The sequence below is a fragment of the Elgaria multicarinata genome, chromosome 12 (genome assembly GCF_023053635.1).
Source record: "Elgaria multicarinata webbii isolate HBS135686 ecotype San Diego chromosome 12, rElgMul1.1.pri, whole genome shotgun sequence".
In the NCBI taxonomy this organism is placed as follows: Eukaryota; Metazoa; Chordata; class Lepidosauria; order Squamata; family Anguidae; genus Elgaria; species Elgaria multicarinata.
Window position 1 is genome coordinate 1,456,771 of NC_086182.1, and position 17,934 is coordinate 1,474,704.

Here is a 17,934-nt window from a genome sequence, read left to right on the forward strand (position 1 = left end):
GGTAGAACCGACATGCCTCCCCCAAGTCCTTTCTAGTGCAGTCTCAGAAACTGGTGGCTGCAGTACATACTTTCCCATATTTTCATTGCAAACTTTGTAGCAGCTGAGACTGCCTGACTGACCCATTGTGTTCTGCTTCTCTTCCAGGAGGTGACTTCTGATGGTTCAGGAGGCCTTGAGCTAGAGCCAGTGCCCGCCCGCCCGCCCCCTCCCTTTTCCTCTCCTTCCCCCCTCCCCTCCCTCCTCATCTGAGTCTTCCCCTCCCCCCCAGACACCTGTTGTGTACCTGCACTCACTAATGACAGCGTGGATCCTCCTCCCCATCAGCCTCTCTGCCTTCTCAATCACAGGAATATGGATTGTGTAAGAGTTGCCTTCATTTTTGTTTGGCTTGTGCATGAAAGGAAGGCTAGCCTGAAAAGTGCGCGGATGTCTTGTGCCTTGGGGCTCCCAGCCAGGTCTCTGTCCTTGCGCTCTGGGGTGTTTCTGTGGAGTTGGGCCTCCCCCTCAGGAGGGATTTTGCTGGGAGAATCACTTGCCATGGGGAGATTCAGCAAATCCGTCTTCAAGCTGTGCCCTTCTCATTCTCTGCACATGCTCCTGGGCCACACAGACCCTTGCCACCTTGAGGTTTTGCCCCAGTACAGTGTAAACGACACCTGAATGGCGCACAGTGTTTCCCTCCACAGTGGGTCAAGGTGACCCCCATCTTTGGAACAGGGAACTAGGCCTCCCCCCTTTTTTTCTGTTGTTTTGTTTTGTTGCTGCCTATGTAGCTCTGGCTGTTGGAAGAGTATTCCTTATCTTCAGCTGAAACCTGCCTTCCTGTAACTTAAAGCTACTTCAAATTGAAAGATTTAATCTCTCCCTTCCAGATTTTATCAGATGTTCCGTGTATGAAATGTGCAATACATTGGCATGGGTCGCTTACCTCTTTGAGTAGTTTCAAAAATTGTGGCCCTATTTCCAATAGGGAACACATTTATTTTATTTTGGCTGCCTTGAGAGAGTGCAGACACCATGTCCCAACCTTGCTTGCTGCCCTGGCCTCTCTGGAGGAGGACCCGGCCTGCGGAGTGCAGCGTTTGTTGCCAAGTTAAAAGGCTGATTGATGACTTTGTGCCACTCTTCAGCATTACTTTTAACACGTAATCTAGTACTTCCAGCTGGAGGTCCCACAGCACAAGGGCGGGTAAGTTTCCCCTTGGGAAAGTAAGCACAGTTCCGGAGGTACAACTTGCCCAGAGAAGGAGGGGGCTCCTCCACATGGCCCCGCTCCGCCATAGCAGCTTGTGGTCCAGGCAGGGGCGTCCCGCGTCCCGGCCTCAGCCTGCAGCCACTGCAAGGAACTTTGTCTTCCGCCTCCTGTGGGGAGGGGGAGATGGTGGGGGCTTTGCAAAGGACATTGTGATGGAGGCCGTGGCCATGTGGTGTGGAATCGGCTTTTGGCCAGCTCCGTTCCAGGGAATCAGATGGAGTAATACTATGAAGCTGTGCTTTTATGGAAACAATGTTTGTCTTGCCCTGCTGCCTTGGCTCAGGCACAATAGCAGCCATTTTGAAAGCCCCTCTAGCTCTTCGCTCACTTTAATCTCCTGTACCGAGGTGTGGCTGCCACTGGTGACGGCTCCTTGTAGTCAGTACACGCGCATGCAGCTGTGGGGGGATCAGAGCCGCCTTTCCATGAAGGGTCCACTGGGTTGCATGCAAAGTGTGAGCACAGCAGAAGCACAGAGTCACAGGAGGGAGGACGAAATGCACCCAACGTGATGGGGAACCCTGAGCACAATGTGAAGCGTTTTCGCTGGCAACTGCAGCCCTGTGCAAGCAATTGTGGGGGCACAGGCAGCAAAGGAAGGGGCAGGTCTTTAAACACCATTGGCATAGAAGGGATGGTGAATAAACAGACCGTTGCTCCATGTCTTGCTAAGACGAATGTGTCATTGGGCCATAGAATGACAAGCTTGTGCAGAAGCCTACAGGCCTGAGGTGGAAGTCTGGTTCTCTCCTGGCTGCTGTTTCAGCAGTTTCCTCCGGGGAGCGAAGCATCACCCGGGGTCCTGCTGCTGCTGCCATGACCACCCTCTCTCTGGTCCTGGTCTGGGTTAGTGGAGTGACTGCATCACCTCTTTTGAAGTCAAATGTGACTGTGTTGGGCTTCCTGGGCAGTTTCCCACTTAAGTATATATTGAATCTGATAGCACTGTGGTCACTGTTACCGATTCAGCAATATTTACATCTTGTATTAGGTCCTGGGCAGCACCATTTAGGATTAAGTCCACGGTTGCTTCCCCTCTGGTCAGTTCCTTGACCAACTGTTCTAAGGCACAGACATTTAGGACATCAAGAAATTGAACATCTTTGTCATGACTAGAATATGCATTTATCCAGTCAATGTGAGGATAATTGAAGTCACCCATTATTTATTTATTTATTTTTATTTGTTGCATTTATATCTCGCCTTTTTTCCTCCAAGGAACCCAAGGCGGTGTGCATAATCCTCCTCCTCTCCATTTTTATCCTCACAACAACAACCCTGTGTGGTAGGCTGAGCTGAGGGTCTGTGCCTGGCCCAAAGTCACCCAGTGGGTTTCCATGGCCGAGTGGGGACTAGAACCCGGATCTCCCAACTCCCAGTCCAACACTTCAGCCACTACACCACACAGGCTCTCAACACTTTATTATTACAACACTTGCTCATTAGGAGGCCTGCTTGATTTCTTTTTCCATTTCAAGGTCACCCTTGAGGTGGGGGTGGGGGTGGGGGTGGGGGTGGGGGAGAGATCACATTCTTATCTTGTCTCCCAGAGGCTGTTTTGCAACAATCCTCAGTTGGGCTGGCTTTCTGGGTAAACAGCACAGAAGCAGAGAACAAGTTGAAAGTGTCAGCCCTGAAGCTCTGGGATTGCTGGGAATTTTCCATAGCCTTCCTCCCAGTGGTGGAAACTTCCAGGATTAGGGTGACACGGTTTACTGCAGCTGCCCTGGCAGGAAGGTGGTGGGCAAAGAATCCCTCCTCTTGCTTGTGACAATGGGTACTTCCCAGCTCCAAACTTTGATTGACTCTTTGAACAAGTGGGGCTCTGAATTGCTGTCCCGAGAGAAGACGTTAGGTGAGCAGGGCCTGAAGGGTGGGGACAACCCTTTGATGGCTGACCTAGAAGCGATTCCTGGGATACAGGTAGGTGGGGGACCCTAAAGCCATAGAAAGAGGTGCCTGCTTGCCACTTTGTCCCTCAGTTGTAGAGTGCTATGCTCTTTAGGAAGGACAACGGGGGGTGTCCTTGGAATCCTTGGCCTGTTTATACCCCCCCACACATACACACACCTCTGATAGGCCGGGGGGGGGGCAGCCAACATTTGACCCCTTGGGTCACCTAGAGGAAGACATGCTTTTTCTGTAGCTCAGATTCCTGATGCTGGTAAAAAAACCCTTCTGTATCCTTCCCTTGGGCATCCTGCAAATTCAATGGAACTCACAGAGGAGACGTTCTTTGTGGAACTTGTCCCAGGTTGGGGTGTTAAAGCTTGTTCAAGTCAGTTGCCTGCTTCAGTTTATACAGAACGAATTGGGTGAGTTGAAGAGTTGACTTCCAACTCTTTGCAGTTGAAAGTCAGATGAAAAGTTACAGGTAGGGAGGATAAGACCGTCTTCTGGGAACAGTTGTGATCTCATTTCTTGACCTACCCAATTTTGTTGCTACTCTAACCCATTTGCTTCTCTCTGCTTCTCCCAGGTATGCCATGGCAGTGATGAACCACCACGTCTGCCCTGTTGAGAACTGGTGAGTCCTTCAGTGGCGCGTAAAGTAGGAGGGCGCTAGTGGGCCTCCTTCCTTGGGTGTTCCCCTTTCCAGAGCACTCTAGAAAGCCTGCCAATTTGTCCAACCTGTTTCAGGTCGTACAACGAGTCCTGCTCTGCTGATCCTGCCAAGCATGGCTACCCCAAAAGCTGCTGCACCTTGGAGGATGTCCCTTTGATCAGGTGAGGGGGAAGGCCGCGTGGGCTTATCAGGCGCTAATGTTCCAGGGAGAGCAACTGCCCTTGCATCCCTGGGGATGAGCCAACAGCTGCCTCTGGTTGGGGCACAAACAGCTGCCTCTCCAGGTGTGGTATCTCTGAGAGCATTAGAAGGTCACCACTTGGGCAGCATCCGTGCAAAGGGGGAGGATGAATTGCTTCTTGCTGATTTTTTTCTTGTCCTTTCTTCCGCAGTAAATGTGGCAGTTACCCTCCCGAAAGTTGCCTCTTCAGCCTTATTGGAAACATTGGAGCTTTCATGGGTATGTGCTGCGTCTCCCTTTCCCCACTTTTAGAACCCAGCCGGTTTCCTTCCTGAAGCACACTCTGCCCAGGAGGGGAGCCCCAAGGGGCTGGGGTTTTCCAGAGTAGTGCCTGGCCTCCAAGAGGAACACAGGCAAGCAGCATTGGCCGGAGGAGAGCCTGCTGGTCTGGGGAAAGCCCTGCTGACCCACTCGGGAGCCAGGGCTGCTCTGCGAGGGCTGTCCTAGAGCATGGCAAAGGCCTTCCTGGAAACAGCCATTCCTCTGAAAGGGCTGTCCTGTTCAGAAAGCCACTTCTCCCCACCCCGAGCAGTTTGCTTTCAAAAAATGCAGAAGTGGAGTCAAACCAATGATGTATAATATACGCTTTAGAAATAAATGTTTCTTAGCAGATTTTTCTTTAATATACAGGGAAGCATATAGTCTGCCCTAAGTGTATAAGCAGGGCTCTATGTCCTTTAGGGTAGAATTTTGCCCGTGGCAAGCTAAGCTGGTCTGCACCACGTAGAACTGAATTTTCTGACTTTACGTGAATTCTACAAATTAAGCCAATTTGCATGGCTTTGGCATTCCTGTCATGGAAATGTCAAGGATGCAAACTTGCAGCCACTGAAAGCCAGGGTCACTGCCAGCTCTGGCTTCAGAGTTTCCACCCAAGAGAGTTTGGGGATGTCAGCCACCTCAACGCTGGCATTCTCAGGAAGCTGGACTCTGCATCCGGCGTTCTATTCTGCATGCTTTCGTTTGCGTCCTGCAAATGGGACAAGGCGGGCTGCCTGCCGAAACATGCCTTGCAGCAGCAGTCGTGGTGCCCGTTCCGCAGCCCTCCCAACGGCTTCTCTTTCTTCCTCCATCAGTGGTACTCATTTGTTTCCTGCGCTATGGACAGCTGATTGAGCAGAGCCACAGTTCCTGGGTGAACACAACAGCCCTGGTCACGGGCTGCACCAACGCTGCCGGCCTGGTCATGGTGGGCAATTTCCAGGTTGGCTGAGAGGGGGGGCATCAAAGCAGCCGAGGCCCCCTGGGGAGGGGGGCAGTGGATTGCCAAGCAGCTCCCTTAGAGTCGACTTTCTTTTGCTCCCATCTCATCTGCAGAGAGGGGTTACAGAGAGAGAGGGGACATCCTCTTGGCGCATAGCTGGATTTTGGCCCATGCTGGGAAAGGAATGCCTGAATTGAAGGGAGAAGCACATGGCCGAGGTTTTGTTTAAGAGTAGTTGGAGGCCACCCTTCAAAAAATGCTCCGAGTGGCCCATAAAAGAACAAAACCACAATTAAAACAACCGAGCAAAAGCGCACCATCAGCAGAGTAACTGAATAAAATGCCACCCCTGCCGATGATTAAAAGGCCTGAGCAAATAAAAAACGGTGCCAGGCAAACCTCACAAGGGGGGGTATGTCAGTGAAGGCCCCCCTCCTGTCATCACCTGCCTCACTTCAGAAGGTGATAGCAGGACTTTGGAGGCTGCCCAGGTTTATACAGGAGGCTGTCCCAGGCCATTTGGAGCTTTGGAGGTTAAGACCAGCACTTTGGATTATGCTTCGAAAGTCTGGAAGCCAGTGTCAATGTCTAAGTGTTTGTACGGCTGGCTAAGAATTGTGCTGCAGTATTTGCACTAATTGCATTTTATGGAGAGTCTTCCAAGGCAGCCCACAGACACTGTACTACTGGTTTGGGGTGAGGGGAGGCGCACAGCTGTGGGAAGGAATGAGGGGGAGGTTGAGCGGAAGCTGCTGCAGAGTTGGCCAACTGCAAAGTAAGGTGTAGCAGTGGGTTTTAGGAGCCATTAAGGATCGCAGAGTGGAGAAAGTTCCCTCGTACAACTGTGTTTCTTTGTAGTGCGACGTGTGCAGATTGTGGCCCGTGCTAGTTAGCGGGTGGGGCCGCAGGAAGGCCCACGAACTTGGCTCGCCCAAGGCATTTGGGGCCCTGACGCAGAACCCTGGCTGCAGGGATGGAGAGGGCTCCCTCTCTGGCCTAGAAATGGAGCGAGGAGCCCTGCCCTGTTGTCTTGTGTTGAACGGGGAAGGCGAGAGAGCCTCCCACGGATGGCGGGGAGGAGGTGGGCGGGCGGGCAGGGGCTGCAGTGCTCACTTGGGCTCTTCCTGCACTTCAGGTAGACCATGCCAAATCACTTCACTACATTGGAGCCGGTGTCGCCTTCCCAGCTGGCCTGCTTTTCGTCTGCCTCCAGTGCGCCCTCTCTTACCACATTGCCGCCTCCGCGCTGGACTTCTGGATGGCGCACCTGCGTGTCTCCCTTACCACCGTGGCCTTAATCTCCCTTGTCCTCAGTATCCTTTTCTGGCAGCCTCTGAGTGTGGGAGTCTGAGCTGGGCACCATCAGTGCAAGGGCCAGTGGAGCCTTTGTTCTCTCTCTCTCTCTCTCTCTCTCTCGGGGTTTTCCTTTCTCCTGGGCAAGGTCTGCTCACTCGAAGGGGTCTCCTCAGGGCCGGATTGCACCAATGGGCGCTTTTACTCCATTTCTCTCTGGATTGCCCGCTTCTCAGGCATTTGCTGGCCACACAGACGACATTCTGCCTGGGAATCACTGCAGGCAGGTTTTCCAGCCTGCTCCTTCATAGTGGGGAAAGGAGATGCTGGGAAGGTGTCCTAGCAAACTGTGACATCTCCTTACGCGGGTGACTCACACACATTTCTTGCGATGTTTGGCCAAATGGGGAAAGTGATCATCTCCTGAAGGAAGTCCCGAATACTCAACCCACAACTGGGGAGTCCGATTCTGCCACTTCCACCCAAACGTGGGCCACCTCAGGTGTTTTGGCGCGCTTTGCATTCTTTGGGCAAAGGTGCCCTCTTGGCTCCCCCACCACCACCACGCCACAGCACAGTTCTCCTGCTTTTCCTTGACTCTCGCCCAGGTGGCATCTTCTTCATCCACGAGAGCTTCCTCCTGCAGCACTTGGCGGCCATTTGCGAGTGGGTCTTCGTGATCGACATCCTGGTCTTCTACGGCACCTTCACCTATGAATTCGGCGCGGTTTCCAATGACACCATGGTGGCTGCACTGCAGCATTCGAACAGCAGGGGGTGCAAGTCGCCCGGCAGCAGCAGCACCTCCACTCACCTGAACTGCAACCCAGAGAGCATCGCCATGATATGAGATCCGGGCGGGGGGCGGGGGGACACTTTCTGCCTCACTCCCTCCCGCAGCTTTCAGGGGGCTGCCTTTTTTTTCCCCCAATGGGGGAAGAGCGGCACATTCTCCCTCCTGGTGATTCTAGTTTTGTACCAAAAGGTTTTTTTAAAAGACGTCTTGCAGCCAACACTACCCCTCCACACACCCCCTTGGTCTAAATGGGACACTCTGCCAGCTTCTCTAAGGCCCTGGATGGGAGATGCGCCAGGAAGGTGCGAGACTCCTCAGGCACCTCTTGGCTGTCGCCTTCCTGCCTCTCCCTGCTGGCTGCAGAGTGTGGCCTTCTGGCCGCCCCTCAGGGCTACTGAATCAGTGCCAAAGGGAGCCACAGCGGTTCCCAGCCTCATCCTAGGCAAGGCCCAGCTCCACCTGTCCACGGAGGGGCCGCCCGGGTGCCTGCAAACGGCAGCTGCTCCTAGAACTGCCACTGCGTCTCACTGCCACTCCCCTCTCCCTCCCCTTCGGAGCAAGCAAGAGGCCCGGCCTCGGCTGCTTTTGCAGTGGGAGATGCATTTACCTCTGGCAGATGCCCCTTCCCTGCCACTCCTTTTGGGGAGACACAGGCCTCCTCCACATCCTGGCCTCGAATGAATAAACAAAATGCACTGGGGGGTAGGGGGCAAATAACACCGGACTTTCGTCGTAGGGGAACGGCTGACCCTTTCTGCCCCCCCCCCCCGCCACCTTCTTAATCTACAGGTTCCCTGGGCTCTCCCATTGCTAACTGGTTGGGGGAGAGGGACGCTTCTCAGCCCCCAACATCTCAGCTGGTGTTTGGGTATTTTTTAGAACTTTTTTATATATCTCTATATAAGATCTGTATAAAAAGAGTTGTATCAGAGCTGTGCCTTGTCTGGTGTGTGCGTGCATGAAGCTGGAAGAGGCGTGCCAGCAGAGGCAGAGCCCCCCCAGCCCTGCTCCCTGCTGAGGAAGTGGGCCCTCCAGGAGACGCCGTGGGGAGGACGCGGTCTTTCCCACCAAGGCCACTGCTTTGAAGTGCTGGGGGACCGGGTCAAGCCTTGCCTCATGCCCAAACCAGAAAGGGAGACGGAGGCCAAGAGATCCCAAGCAGGGTTTGTGCTCACTGCCAACACAGCAGCTTTCCCTGGCCTCACTCTGTGCTGGGTGGCAGAGGGCGCTCAGTTCCGCAGTGCTACTTGGAGCCCTTCCCTGTGGCTGCCGTCAGTGAGGTTAAGGGCAGCAGCAGCAGCAGCAGCAGCAGCAGCAGCAGGGTGGGCGTGTCCGCTCCTGCAAAAGGCCTGAGCCCTTTCCCCCCCACCCTTCAGCCTCCCTCCCTTAGCTGGAAAGGCAGCTGGGCACGTGCAGCTGCCACAAGAGCTCCTCCGCCAAGAGCTCCCCCCTCCACTGCCTTGTGTCATTATGCCCCATCTTGCCCAACTCGCTTGTCCACCTGCATGCTGTGGAGCAGGGCTTTCCATAGCCTGCAAGCAAAGGATTTCTAAGGAGTCCAGTGTAAAGGGAGAGGAACAGCCCTGTGGTGACGCTGGGCTGGCAAAGTGCTTTGAAACCTTGCTGCCCTCTGGGGCCAGCCATGGCGGTGGTTTTCCCTGCTAAGAATCTCCACTTTCTTAGGTGGAAGTATTCCATTTCGTGCACTGTGTTCCTTGCCCGTATTTGCAGCAGCTCATCGTCTTCTGGAGTAAGAGGCACATAACCCTGAGGCAGCCTGTAGGAAAGGCCTAGCCCAACCCCCTAGTCTTGCACTACCAGTCCCTAGACATTGGCAAGCCAGCAGCAGGCAAACGCATTACTAGTCCAGTGGCAATAAGCCCCTGGCACCAGGGCCTTTGCTTGGCTCCTCATTCCTGATAAGCCCCGAGTATCCCGCTGCATCAATAGAAGGGATGGCCACGGCTCAGTGCTTTGCACGCAGAAGGACCCAGCAATGATCCCCAACATCAAAAGGATCAGCTAGAAAGTGATGAGAAGGAAACCTCGCTCTCTGCCCGAGACCTTGGAGAGGCACAGGCAGCCAGAGCAGACCAGGAACGGGCGGAGTTAGATGAAGGCGGCATCGCCTGACCGGATGTTGGCAACGTCCTCTCTTCCCTCCTCTCTGGCCAGATCCGTTCAACACTTGGGGAGATTCAATCCCAGCACAAAAAAGCCTGGATGTGCCACAATGCGACGTGGCATCAGGCGAGGGCCGGCTCCTCTGCTCAGAAAGGCCACGTCCTCACACGCGTGCCCAGGCATCCACCTCAACAGGCTGGTGCTGACCGCTCAAGGCTCAGTCTTCCCTCTGGCAGGGGTGATTGGTCATGGATGTTGCAGATGGGCACAACTGGCTCAGCAGAGCAACAGGCCTTCTGCTCTCTCGGCTCCCACAGCACGCAAAATCTACAGGGTGGATCGGTAACAAGCCGCCTCTGTGACACACTCCTGCCCCAGAGTCTGCATTGAGAAGAATCGGCATTTGTAAAGCACGCCTGGCAGGTAGAGCTTCCAAAACGCACGCACACACACACACACACCCCAGCTCTGTTTTGCCACCTGGCCCTCTAAAGGGCAGCCCCCACTGGGCACAGCTTTGTGGAGAGGAGGCAGGGCCAAAGGCACGAGCATTTCCTTTCGTAGCAAACTATACACTGGACACATGCAAGCATCAGGGAATTTGCATGGTATGAGGGGAATCCATCTTAATGGCCATATTCTTGCCCGCTGCAAGAGCAAGGACCAAAGAAGGGGAAAACAGCAGAGCGCGCTCCCCAGACTCTCCATTTCCTTACTCTTCGGCTTCTGGTCCCCAGACCTTTTGCTTTCCCACCCTAGCAGTGCAGGCCACCTTTCAGGGCCTCGCCCTTTCCCCAGGTTTGCAAACCTTGTTCTTTTAGAAGGCCCCACTTTGCAGGGGTGTGAGAGAGAGAGGAATTTAGTAAGCCTGGGGACATTTATTCCTGATGTGCAACGAGCCCTTGGCGGGGTGGGGGAAAGAAGGGTCGCTTGAGGGGGCTGCTGATGTCCTGGTCCCTGGCAGTCGCGAAAGCGGCGGTGGCGGTGGACCCCCCTTGTGCTGAACGAGAGCAGGCTGGGCTCCAGCTGCCCAGGAGGGCGGCGGCGGCGGCGGCGGCATGCTGTCACGTGTACATTGCTCCGTGCAGATACTCCAGCCGGTGGGCCTGCTGCTGCCGGCGCATCTGGGAGATGAAAGGAAAAGGAATGACTACTGGGGTTGCTCAATTGCCAACGCCTCGATACATCACCCCGTTTCTCCTGCAGTCCCCTGCATCCCTGCTGGGGCCCTTCCAGACCTCCTTTCTCAGGGATTTTTAGGCCCAGCAGAAAGAGAAGACGGAAGAGCCTGGGGAGCAGCCCACGGTCTAGTTCAGGGCCAAGCAACTTGTGGCCTTCCAGGTGTTGGCAGGGCCGGCCCAAGACGTTTTGCAGCCTGAGGTGGAATAGCAAATGATGCCCCACCCCCACCCCTTGCTCACCCCCACTGGGCATAAGCCAATCCAGTGATTTTGGCACTTGAGGCCAGCTGACAAAAGCTCATTATGCCATAATAAATATGTGAGTCTTTGCACTCCCCAGAGCCTGGCCTCGTGGCTCATGCAACCAGCACTCCAGAAAGATGCCTAGAGAGCCAAGGAGATCCAGACACACTCTAGCGAGTCAAGCCAAGCCACGCTACACACTCACCTTTTACCTTGTCCCTAGACCAGGCATTGCTGCGCACATCCCTTTTTGCTGCAGCAAAACCTCTTTTGTCCCTCTGACCCAGATGAGGGGCCTGGGCAACAAGTGAGGAGGGCCTCTGGCACTCACTGAATGTGGGCCCCGCTCTGCCCCTTGCCAGGAGCCGCACTGCCCGTAATGGCAACTGGGTCAGCGCCTCTCTCGGCAGAATCCAGCTCTAGCTTACAATGGTGTTGTTAAGCAATTTGGAATGCTGGATGTAATGGTCTTATCGGCTCCTTTATATCTTAACATGCATCATTTCACTTCAAATGGCAGCCTTCCACACCACACAGCTGCTACATTCCTGACACTAGAGCAATGATATATATTGTTCAAGATTCCACACAGGTGCACAATTTCACATTTCAAACTCACTTAAAGTGCAATTCTCTGAGTGATGTTGGGTTAATTCTCTGAGTTGTTTCTCCCACAACAACCCAGAGTGCTGGGTTGTTCATATGTCACAGAGCACAATCCAAGAATGAGGCACTCCTGTGCTGTTTTGCAAAGTGGAAATGCTGAGCGATCAGGAGGGACCTCGCTTACTCCCTCCCCGCTGTCCCAACTACCCATGATTTAAACAGCCCATGAGTTGTTGTTACATGCGAACCCGGCCTCTGAGTTCATAAGAAGCCAACTCTATTGCACTTCCTGGCCCCGCCCCCTGACCCACCCTCGTCAGCCGCTCTGCCTGCCCTTCACATATTGCAAGTGTACGTTCTCCAGTGGGGGCTCAGGGCTAGGAAGCGCAGCCCCACTCTCCCTCCTCACATGACTTGCCCCGTGAAGGAACAGCCAAAGAGGGCTAGAGCAAAGCCAAGGGCCCCAGCGGATGCCACCGTGGGCCGCACGGAGAACGGCCCCGGGCCTAGTTCCTGGGCCAGTCCCCTCACCTTATCCTTCTTGTACTCCTCATATTCCTCATCGTCAGTGGGCAGCTCATGGCGGCAGAGGGGACAGGAATTGGTCTGGGCAAGAAGAACGGAGGCAGAATCAGCACCCGGAGAAAGGCCGGCTTCCCATCCCGGTATCGAGGGCATCCCTTGCCCGCCCTGGTTCTCACCTTTCCGAGCCAAGGAAGGAGGCAGCCCGTGTGGAAGAGGTGCTGGCAGGGCATCTTCCTGACCACCTCCTCCTCCTCAAATTCCAGCAGGCACACAGGACACTTCAGCCCTTTATCTGGCCCACCAAGAGGGAGGAAACAGGAGAGAGACACACAACAGCATCAAGCTGGCCCAAGAAGGCCCAGTGCCCACACAGGCAAGCACGACCCGCTTCCTTTTAATCTGCTGCACTCACAGGCTGGTGTTTAGCTTTGGCACTTTTGGAATGTTTTGACTTTTCTGTCAGGGGGAGTGGGTGGGGATTTGGAGGTCCTAATGAGGGCGGCACAAAGGACCTCACAGACCAGAGGCGCTGCAGACCAGACACGGCAGTTCTGTCTTCACACCCAAGAGGGAAGGACCCTTTAACACACAGGGATGGTTTTTAAGCAGCCATTTTGCTCCAGGTGCTGCTCACAAGGGCCCTCTGCTGCTACCCACCATCCTGCCTTAGAGCCAAAAGGAAAGCTGGTGGCTTGGATCTGGTCAGGAGAAAAACAAGGCCCAGCTGGGCCAACATCTCACCTGGTCCAGGCGGGCGGGCAGAGCAACGGCTGCGAGGCAGAAAAGTGTCAAGCGGCCGCCCAGAGGGAGCTGCCCCTTAACACCGCTGGGCTTGGGAGGAGGTCCCGCCTGGCACCCGCATGCAGGGACTGACCACCACCACCACCATGTTGCAACTGGCATCCCATGGTGCCAGCAGAAGGCCAGCGCTGTGCCTGCCGTTCAGTCCCTCCCCTCCGACCCAACATCTGGGCAGTCTCTATGATGAACGCCATCTCCCACACGGCCCTCGTGTGGAACCCACCCGCCGCGCCAATTCTCACTCGTGTGGCCTCTTTCCTAGCCGAAGCTCTCGGAACGGCCAGATGTACAAGCTCCTCCTATGGAGAAGCCCGGGCTCTTCATACCTGCTTGCAGCGGGGTCACCGGCACTGCAGGAAGGCTCTCGACAGCCTGCCGGGCAGCCGGTGGGGGCAGCCGCTGGTCCCAGTCTCCACTGCCCAAGGAGCCCACATCAATCTCCAGGCCATTGAAGAGAGACCTGATCGTTTTGGGGGGGGAAAGGCAGGTCAGTGGTCCCTCGGTGGCGCCCTGCAAGAACCCGTGACCCAAGCCCCCAAATCGCCTGAGCCCTCCTGGGTCTCCCCTGCTTTGTTTAATGCATTTCGGATCGCAAGCTCCTCGGGGCAAGGACCTGTCTTCCTGAACTAGGCAAACTGCCATGAACAGTGATGGCATCAGGGCCTACTCCGGGCTGTCCCCCTTCGCCTCCCTCACCAAGCCCCGGGACCGGCGGGAGTAGGGCAGGGGAGGCGGGGGGGGGCGCCCTCGAGGGCTGGGATGCGCCTCCAGACTCGCAGGCAGCCCACCCCCAAAGCCCTGGGCTGGGCAGGGCAGGGCAGGGCGGGGGTCTCCCCGGCTGGCCCGGCCGCGTCCCCCCGCGCCCCACCGCGCGCCGCGCCGCGCCCCCCACCTGGCCAGCTCCAGCAGTGCCTGGCGAGGCAGCTCCTCCCGGGGCCCGGACCCCGGCTCGCAGTCGTGCTCCTCGAAGTAGGACGCCATGGCGCGGAGGAGGCGGGCGGAGGGCGGCCCCGGCCCACGGGGCGCGGCGCCGCTCGCTCGCCCGCCACACCCGGAACCGGCGCAAGGGGGCGCCCCGCCTGAGCGCTCTCATTGGCCCAGGGCCGCGGGAGACAGCCAATCAGGGCGGGCCGCGAGATGCGGGCAGCGGGGTCGTGGGGAGGCGCGGCGGCGGCGGCAGCGGCGGAGTCGGGCAGCCCTGCGTCCCCCGGCCGGCGGTGCAGTGCGCGTCTCCTGCGAAGTATGCTGTGAGCAGGGCGGGTGCAGAGGAGGCGGCGGCGGCGGCGCATCCTCCAGCGTGTAACAGCCCGGCGACTGCGCTTCGGGGTGGGCTGCGCCCTTTAGCCCAGGCGAGCGGAGGAGGGCCGGATCATCCGCGCACGCTGGCACCAGCTGCCCGGCCCGGCAAACGCGGAGGCCGGGGCCCCGCGCGCCCCCGGCCGAGCCCCGGAAGGCAGGCAGGCTGGCCTCCTCCGCCTGCAGGACTTGCGCACGAGCCGCGTCGCTCCAGCACCTCCCGGGTAGGGCCGGTGCCAGACTATTTTGCGCCCTAGGCAAGGTGAGCTACTTTCACCACCCCCCCCCCAACCAGCCCCCAAAATGCCAACTTTGATTTTTAAGAACAGATGCTTCCTGGAAAAAATAAGAAGCACAAAACTTTAAACTGCTAAATTTATTTTAAAGTGCAAGAAATACGTCATGCCAATTATAGCAAACAAATTGGAAAGGAACGTCTGTGGGTCCAAAATGCATTATTTAATAGGAATATCACCTCTAAATTGTACCCTCCAACTCGCACACACACACTCAGCATCACTCACTCCAAGCAAACACAGGCATGAACACATGCATTCACTCAAAGACCCCCTGCACCCTTACATTCTCTCTCTTCCGGGCGCGTTCCGGAAGTCCGAACGTGGAGCCCCCCACCCCAGCGTCCCTGGCTTCACTTCAGCTGGGCGGGCACAGGGCGCCATCTCGCCCACCCAGGCCCAGCTGAATCCTCGCGCCGGGAGGGCTGACAGCCAACGCGCGTGAGTGCTGCGCTGTGCCCGCGCCCCTCTTAGCTTGGCGCTCTAGGCGGCCGCCTGAGTGGCCTCTATGGTAGCACCGCCCCCGAGTGGGGAGGCTGGACCGCTGCCATCCTCCATGCTGGCGGTGACTCATGGGAGTCGGTCCAGCGGTTCCCCACTCCCGTCGTATGCCACCCTGGCCTCGGGACTCTTCAGGTGTGCTTCCGCCGGGCACGATCCCCGCATCAGAGCGGTGCCTGCTGACTCTCCATCCTGGCCCTCTCATGACGGCTCCAAGCGGACCCGGGCTCTGAAACCAGAGCCCGCCGTGATCAATCCTTTGCTTTCCCTTAGGGTCCCATTTCTGACCAGCACCGATTCGCTTCTCTTGGGGAGCAAACAGGCACCTGATGAAGGGGAATGCCCGAATGAGCCAAGCTGGCCAGGCAGCCGGCAGGGCCACAGGCACGGCTGCTAGGGCAACACACTTTTGGAGAATTCAGGGGCACTGAGATTTAAGGGGACGATTGGCGGCAGGGCGATGCGGTAGAAGGCTGGGTGGGGCCTGGTCGAAGGACAGTGGGGGCACGCCGGTTAAGACAAAGAGAGCAGGTGGGGTGGCAGGAATCCGAGAGCGAAGACAGTGGTGAAAGGCGGGTGGCTAGGAGAGCGGCTGAAAAGGCTAGCAGATAGAATTATTTCTCATTGCTTATCAAGTGACCACTATTTTTGGATGTTATGTCCCAGAAGCAAATTTATGTTCACCAGTTTAATGACCCATTTCTGGTCCGGGTGGATTCTACGAATAATGTGTCTCACCCATGCACCGGCTTTGAATTATGCAGCCTATAAACGGGAGTCCCGTTACCCTCTGAAAATCTGTAGGTTGTGGCAGCAAGTGGTTTACAGGGAAGTGTGGACTCGGTGGACAGGCTGACCACATGGCCAAGGGGAGAACCCATGGCAGATAAGCGCAAGGCGGCTGATGCTGCATGGCTGATCTATGAGTGAATGGAGTCCTTCAAGAGCATGGCCACAGCCCGGGTTCCAGCAGCTGGGCTACTGAAGCACCCGCCTCCACCACCAGCACCATCTTTACCAAAGGAATCTGGTCTCCCCCAGCCTCCTGCCCTGCTCCCGCCTGGCACCCCATTCCAGGGCAGCCTTTCCCCCCTGCTGGCATAAAAATACTGTCTTTATCACCCACTCATTTACCTGGACTGAGGTTTCCCACTCAACAGAATGAAGTGATAAAATCCTGAGATGTTAGAGTGAACTATATCCCTCTATAATGCAGAAGGAAAATACCATTTTAAAAAATTATAAAATAAAGAACTTCTGGCAAATCAAAAATTCCCCAGAGGGAGGCGTTTTTTCCCATTCCATTTTTCTACTTCAGGGAGTGTCCTGTCAAGGGGCATAACACATGACCTGCCCCCTGCAATTGAATAGTCCACTGTACTGAATTACTTGCCCAATGACCTCTAGAGACTAGAGCCTCGGAATATGAGCCAACAGTGTGATGCGGCTGCAAAAAAAGCAAATGCTATTTTGGGCTGCATTAATAGAAGTATAGCTTCCAAATCGCGCAAGGTACTGGTTCCCCTGGTTAGGCCTCATCTTGAGTATTGCATCCCGTTCTGGGCTCCACAATTCAAGAAGGATGCAGATAAGCTGGAGGGGGTTCAGGGGAGAGCAATGAGGATGATCAGGGGTCTGGAAGTAAAGACCTATGAGGAGGGACTGAAAGAACTGGGCATGTTTAGCAAGGAGAAGAGAAGACTGAGAGGAGACATGATAGCACTCATCAAATATTTGAAAGGTTGTCACACAGAGGAGGGCCAGGATCTTTTCTTGATCATCCCAGAGTGCAGGACAGAATAATGGGCTCAAATGACAGGAAGCCAGATTTCAGCTGGACACCAGGAAAAACTTCCTGACTGTTACAACAGTGCGACAATGGAATCAGTTACCTAGAGTGGTTGTGGGCTCTCCCACACTAGAGGCATTTAAGAGGCAGCTGGGCAGACATCTTTCAGGGATGCTTTAAGGTGGATTCCTGCACTGAGCAGGGGATTGGGCTCGATGGCCTTAGAGGCCCCTTCCAACTCTACTATTCTATGTTTCTATGATAAGGGCCTGAAGTAAAACCACCCAATAGCACTTCATTTTGCTTGGGGTGCATAACGAATGGGAAATCCGGCATCACAAGGCCGGCTGGCCAGCCCTCGATGACCCGAGTGAGAAGCCTGAGGGGCCAGCAGCCTGGCTACAGCGGCAAGCAGGCAGGCCTTGCCCCAAGGGCTCCTCCTGGGAATGGCAGCCCGGAATTCCAAGGCTCGCTTGCTCTTTTCCCTGTGCTCAGCCTTGGAACTAGGCCCCGTCCTCTCCTGACAGATGTCTCTCTGTCATCACCTCTACTTACTTTCTTTTTCAGTTGCTCCACCTCCTCCTATTCTTGCCACAGAAGAGAAGCTCTTGAACACTGCAGGGCAAACAGTCTCCAACAGTTGTTATTTTTTTAACGATTGCAGCACAGAACTCAACTTAAACACGCAGTGCACTTTAAAACACGAAAGACATCATGATTCTTTTTCTAACTCTCCTATCTAAAACATAAGACCATTCTTAGCAACTATGCAAGTTAGCATTTATGTAAGTGACCAGTGTTAACTGAAAGGCGAGCTGAAATTGTCCAGACACGAACAGGAAGATAGTCTTGCTGCGTGCGTCATGGGCTGCCTGTCTCTTTGGCTCTGCCTGGGCCACCAGGTCGCTTCCGACGATGTCGCCTGTCGTTCCTTATTGCTGCGTGCAGCCTCTGCTTGGTAAGCTTTGTGGATCGCACCCTCTGCAATAGTTTTGGGGTCCTTCTTCCCACTATGTGTGGTGTAGTGGCTAAAGTGTCGGACTGGGAGTCGGGAGATCCAGGTTCTAGTTCCCGCTTGGCCATGGAAACCCACTGGGTGACTTTGGGCCAGTCACAGACTCTCAGCCCAACCCACCTCACAGGGTTGTTGCTGTGAGGATAAGAATGGAGAGGAGGAGGAGGATTATGTACACCGCCTTGGGTTCCTTGGAGGA

At 55.5% G+C, this 17,934-nt stretch overlaps 2 protein-coding genes across 3 annotated transcripts; one reads left to right on the forward strand and one right to left on the reverse strand.

Moving 5' to 3' along the window:
* Positions 1–218: 218 nt before the first annotated feature.
* TMEM150A (transmembrane protein 150A) lies at positions 219–8,289 on the forward strand. 2 transcript variants are annotated; one of them, XM_063138841.1, is made up of 7 exons: positions 219–363; positions 3,738–3,785; positions 3,899–3,985; positions 4,217–4,284; positions 5,142–5,269; positions 6,483–6,582; positions 7,171–8,289. In XM_063138841.1, the coding sequence occupies exons 1-7, from the start codon at positions 299–301 to the stop codon at positions 7,410–7,412; spliced, it is 738 nt and encodes a 245-aa protein (XP_062994911.1). In that variant the 5' UTR covers positions 219–298; the 3' UTR covers positions 7,413–8,289. The 2 variants fall into 2 exon arrangements, with proteins under 2 accessions (XP_062994911.1, XP_062994910.1); XM_063138840.1 differs by having other exon boundaries at positions 220–363; positions 6,405–6,582.
* Positions 8,290–10,340: 2,051 nt separating this feature from the next.
* RNF181 (ring finger protein 181) lies at positions 10,341–13,859 on the reverse strand. Its single transcript, XM_063139044.1, has 5 exons — positions 13,731–13,859; positions 13,165–13,298; positions 12,214–12,329; positions 12,044–12,118; positions 10,341–10,606 (listed from the first exon to the last, which is right to left on the reverse strand). Exons 1-5 carry the CDS (start codon positions 13,817–13,819, stop codon positions 10,547–10,549), a joined length of 474 nt encoding a protein of 157 aa, XP_062995114.1. The 5' UTR covers positions 13,820–13,859; the 3' UTR covers positions 10,341–10,546.
* Positions 13,860–17,934: the final 4,075 nt, after the last annotated feature.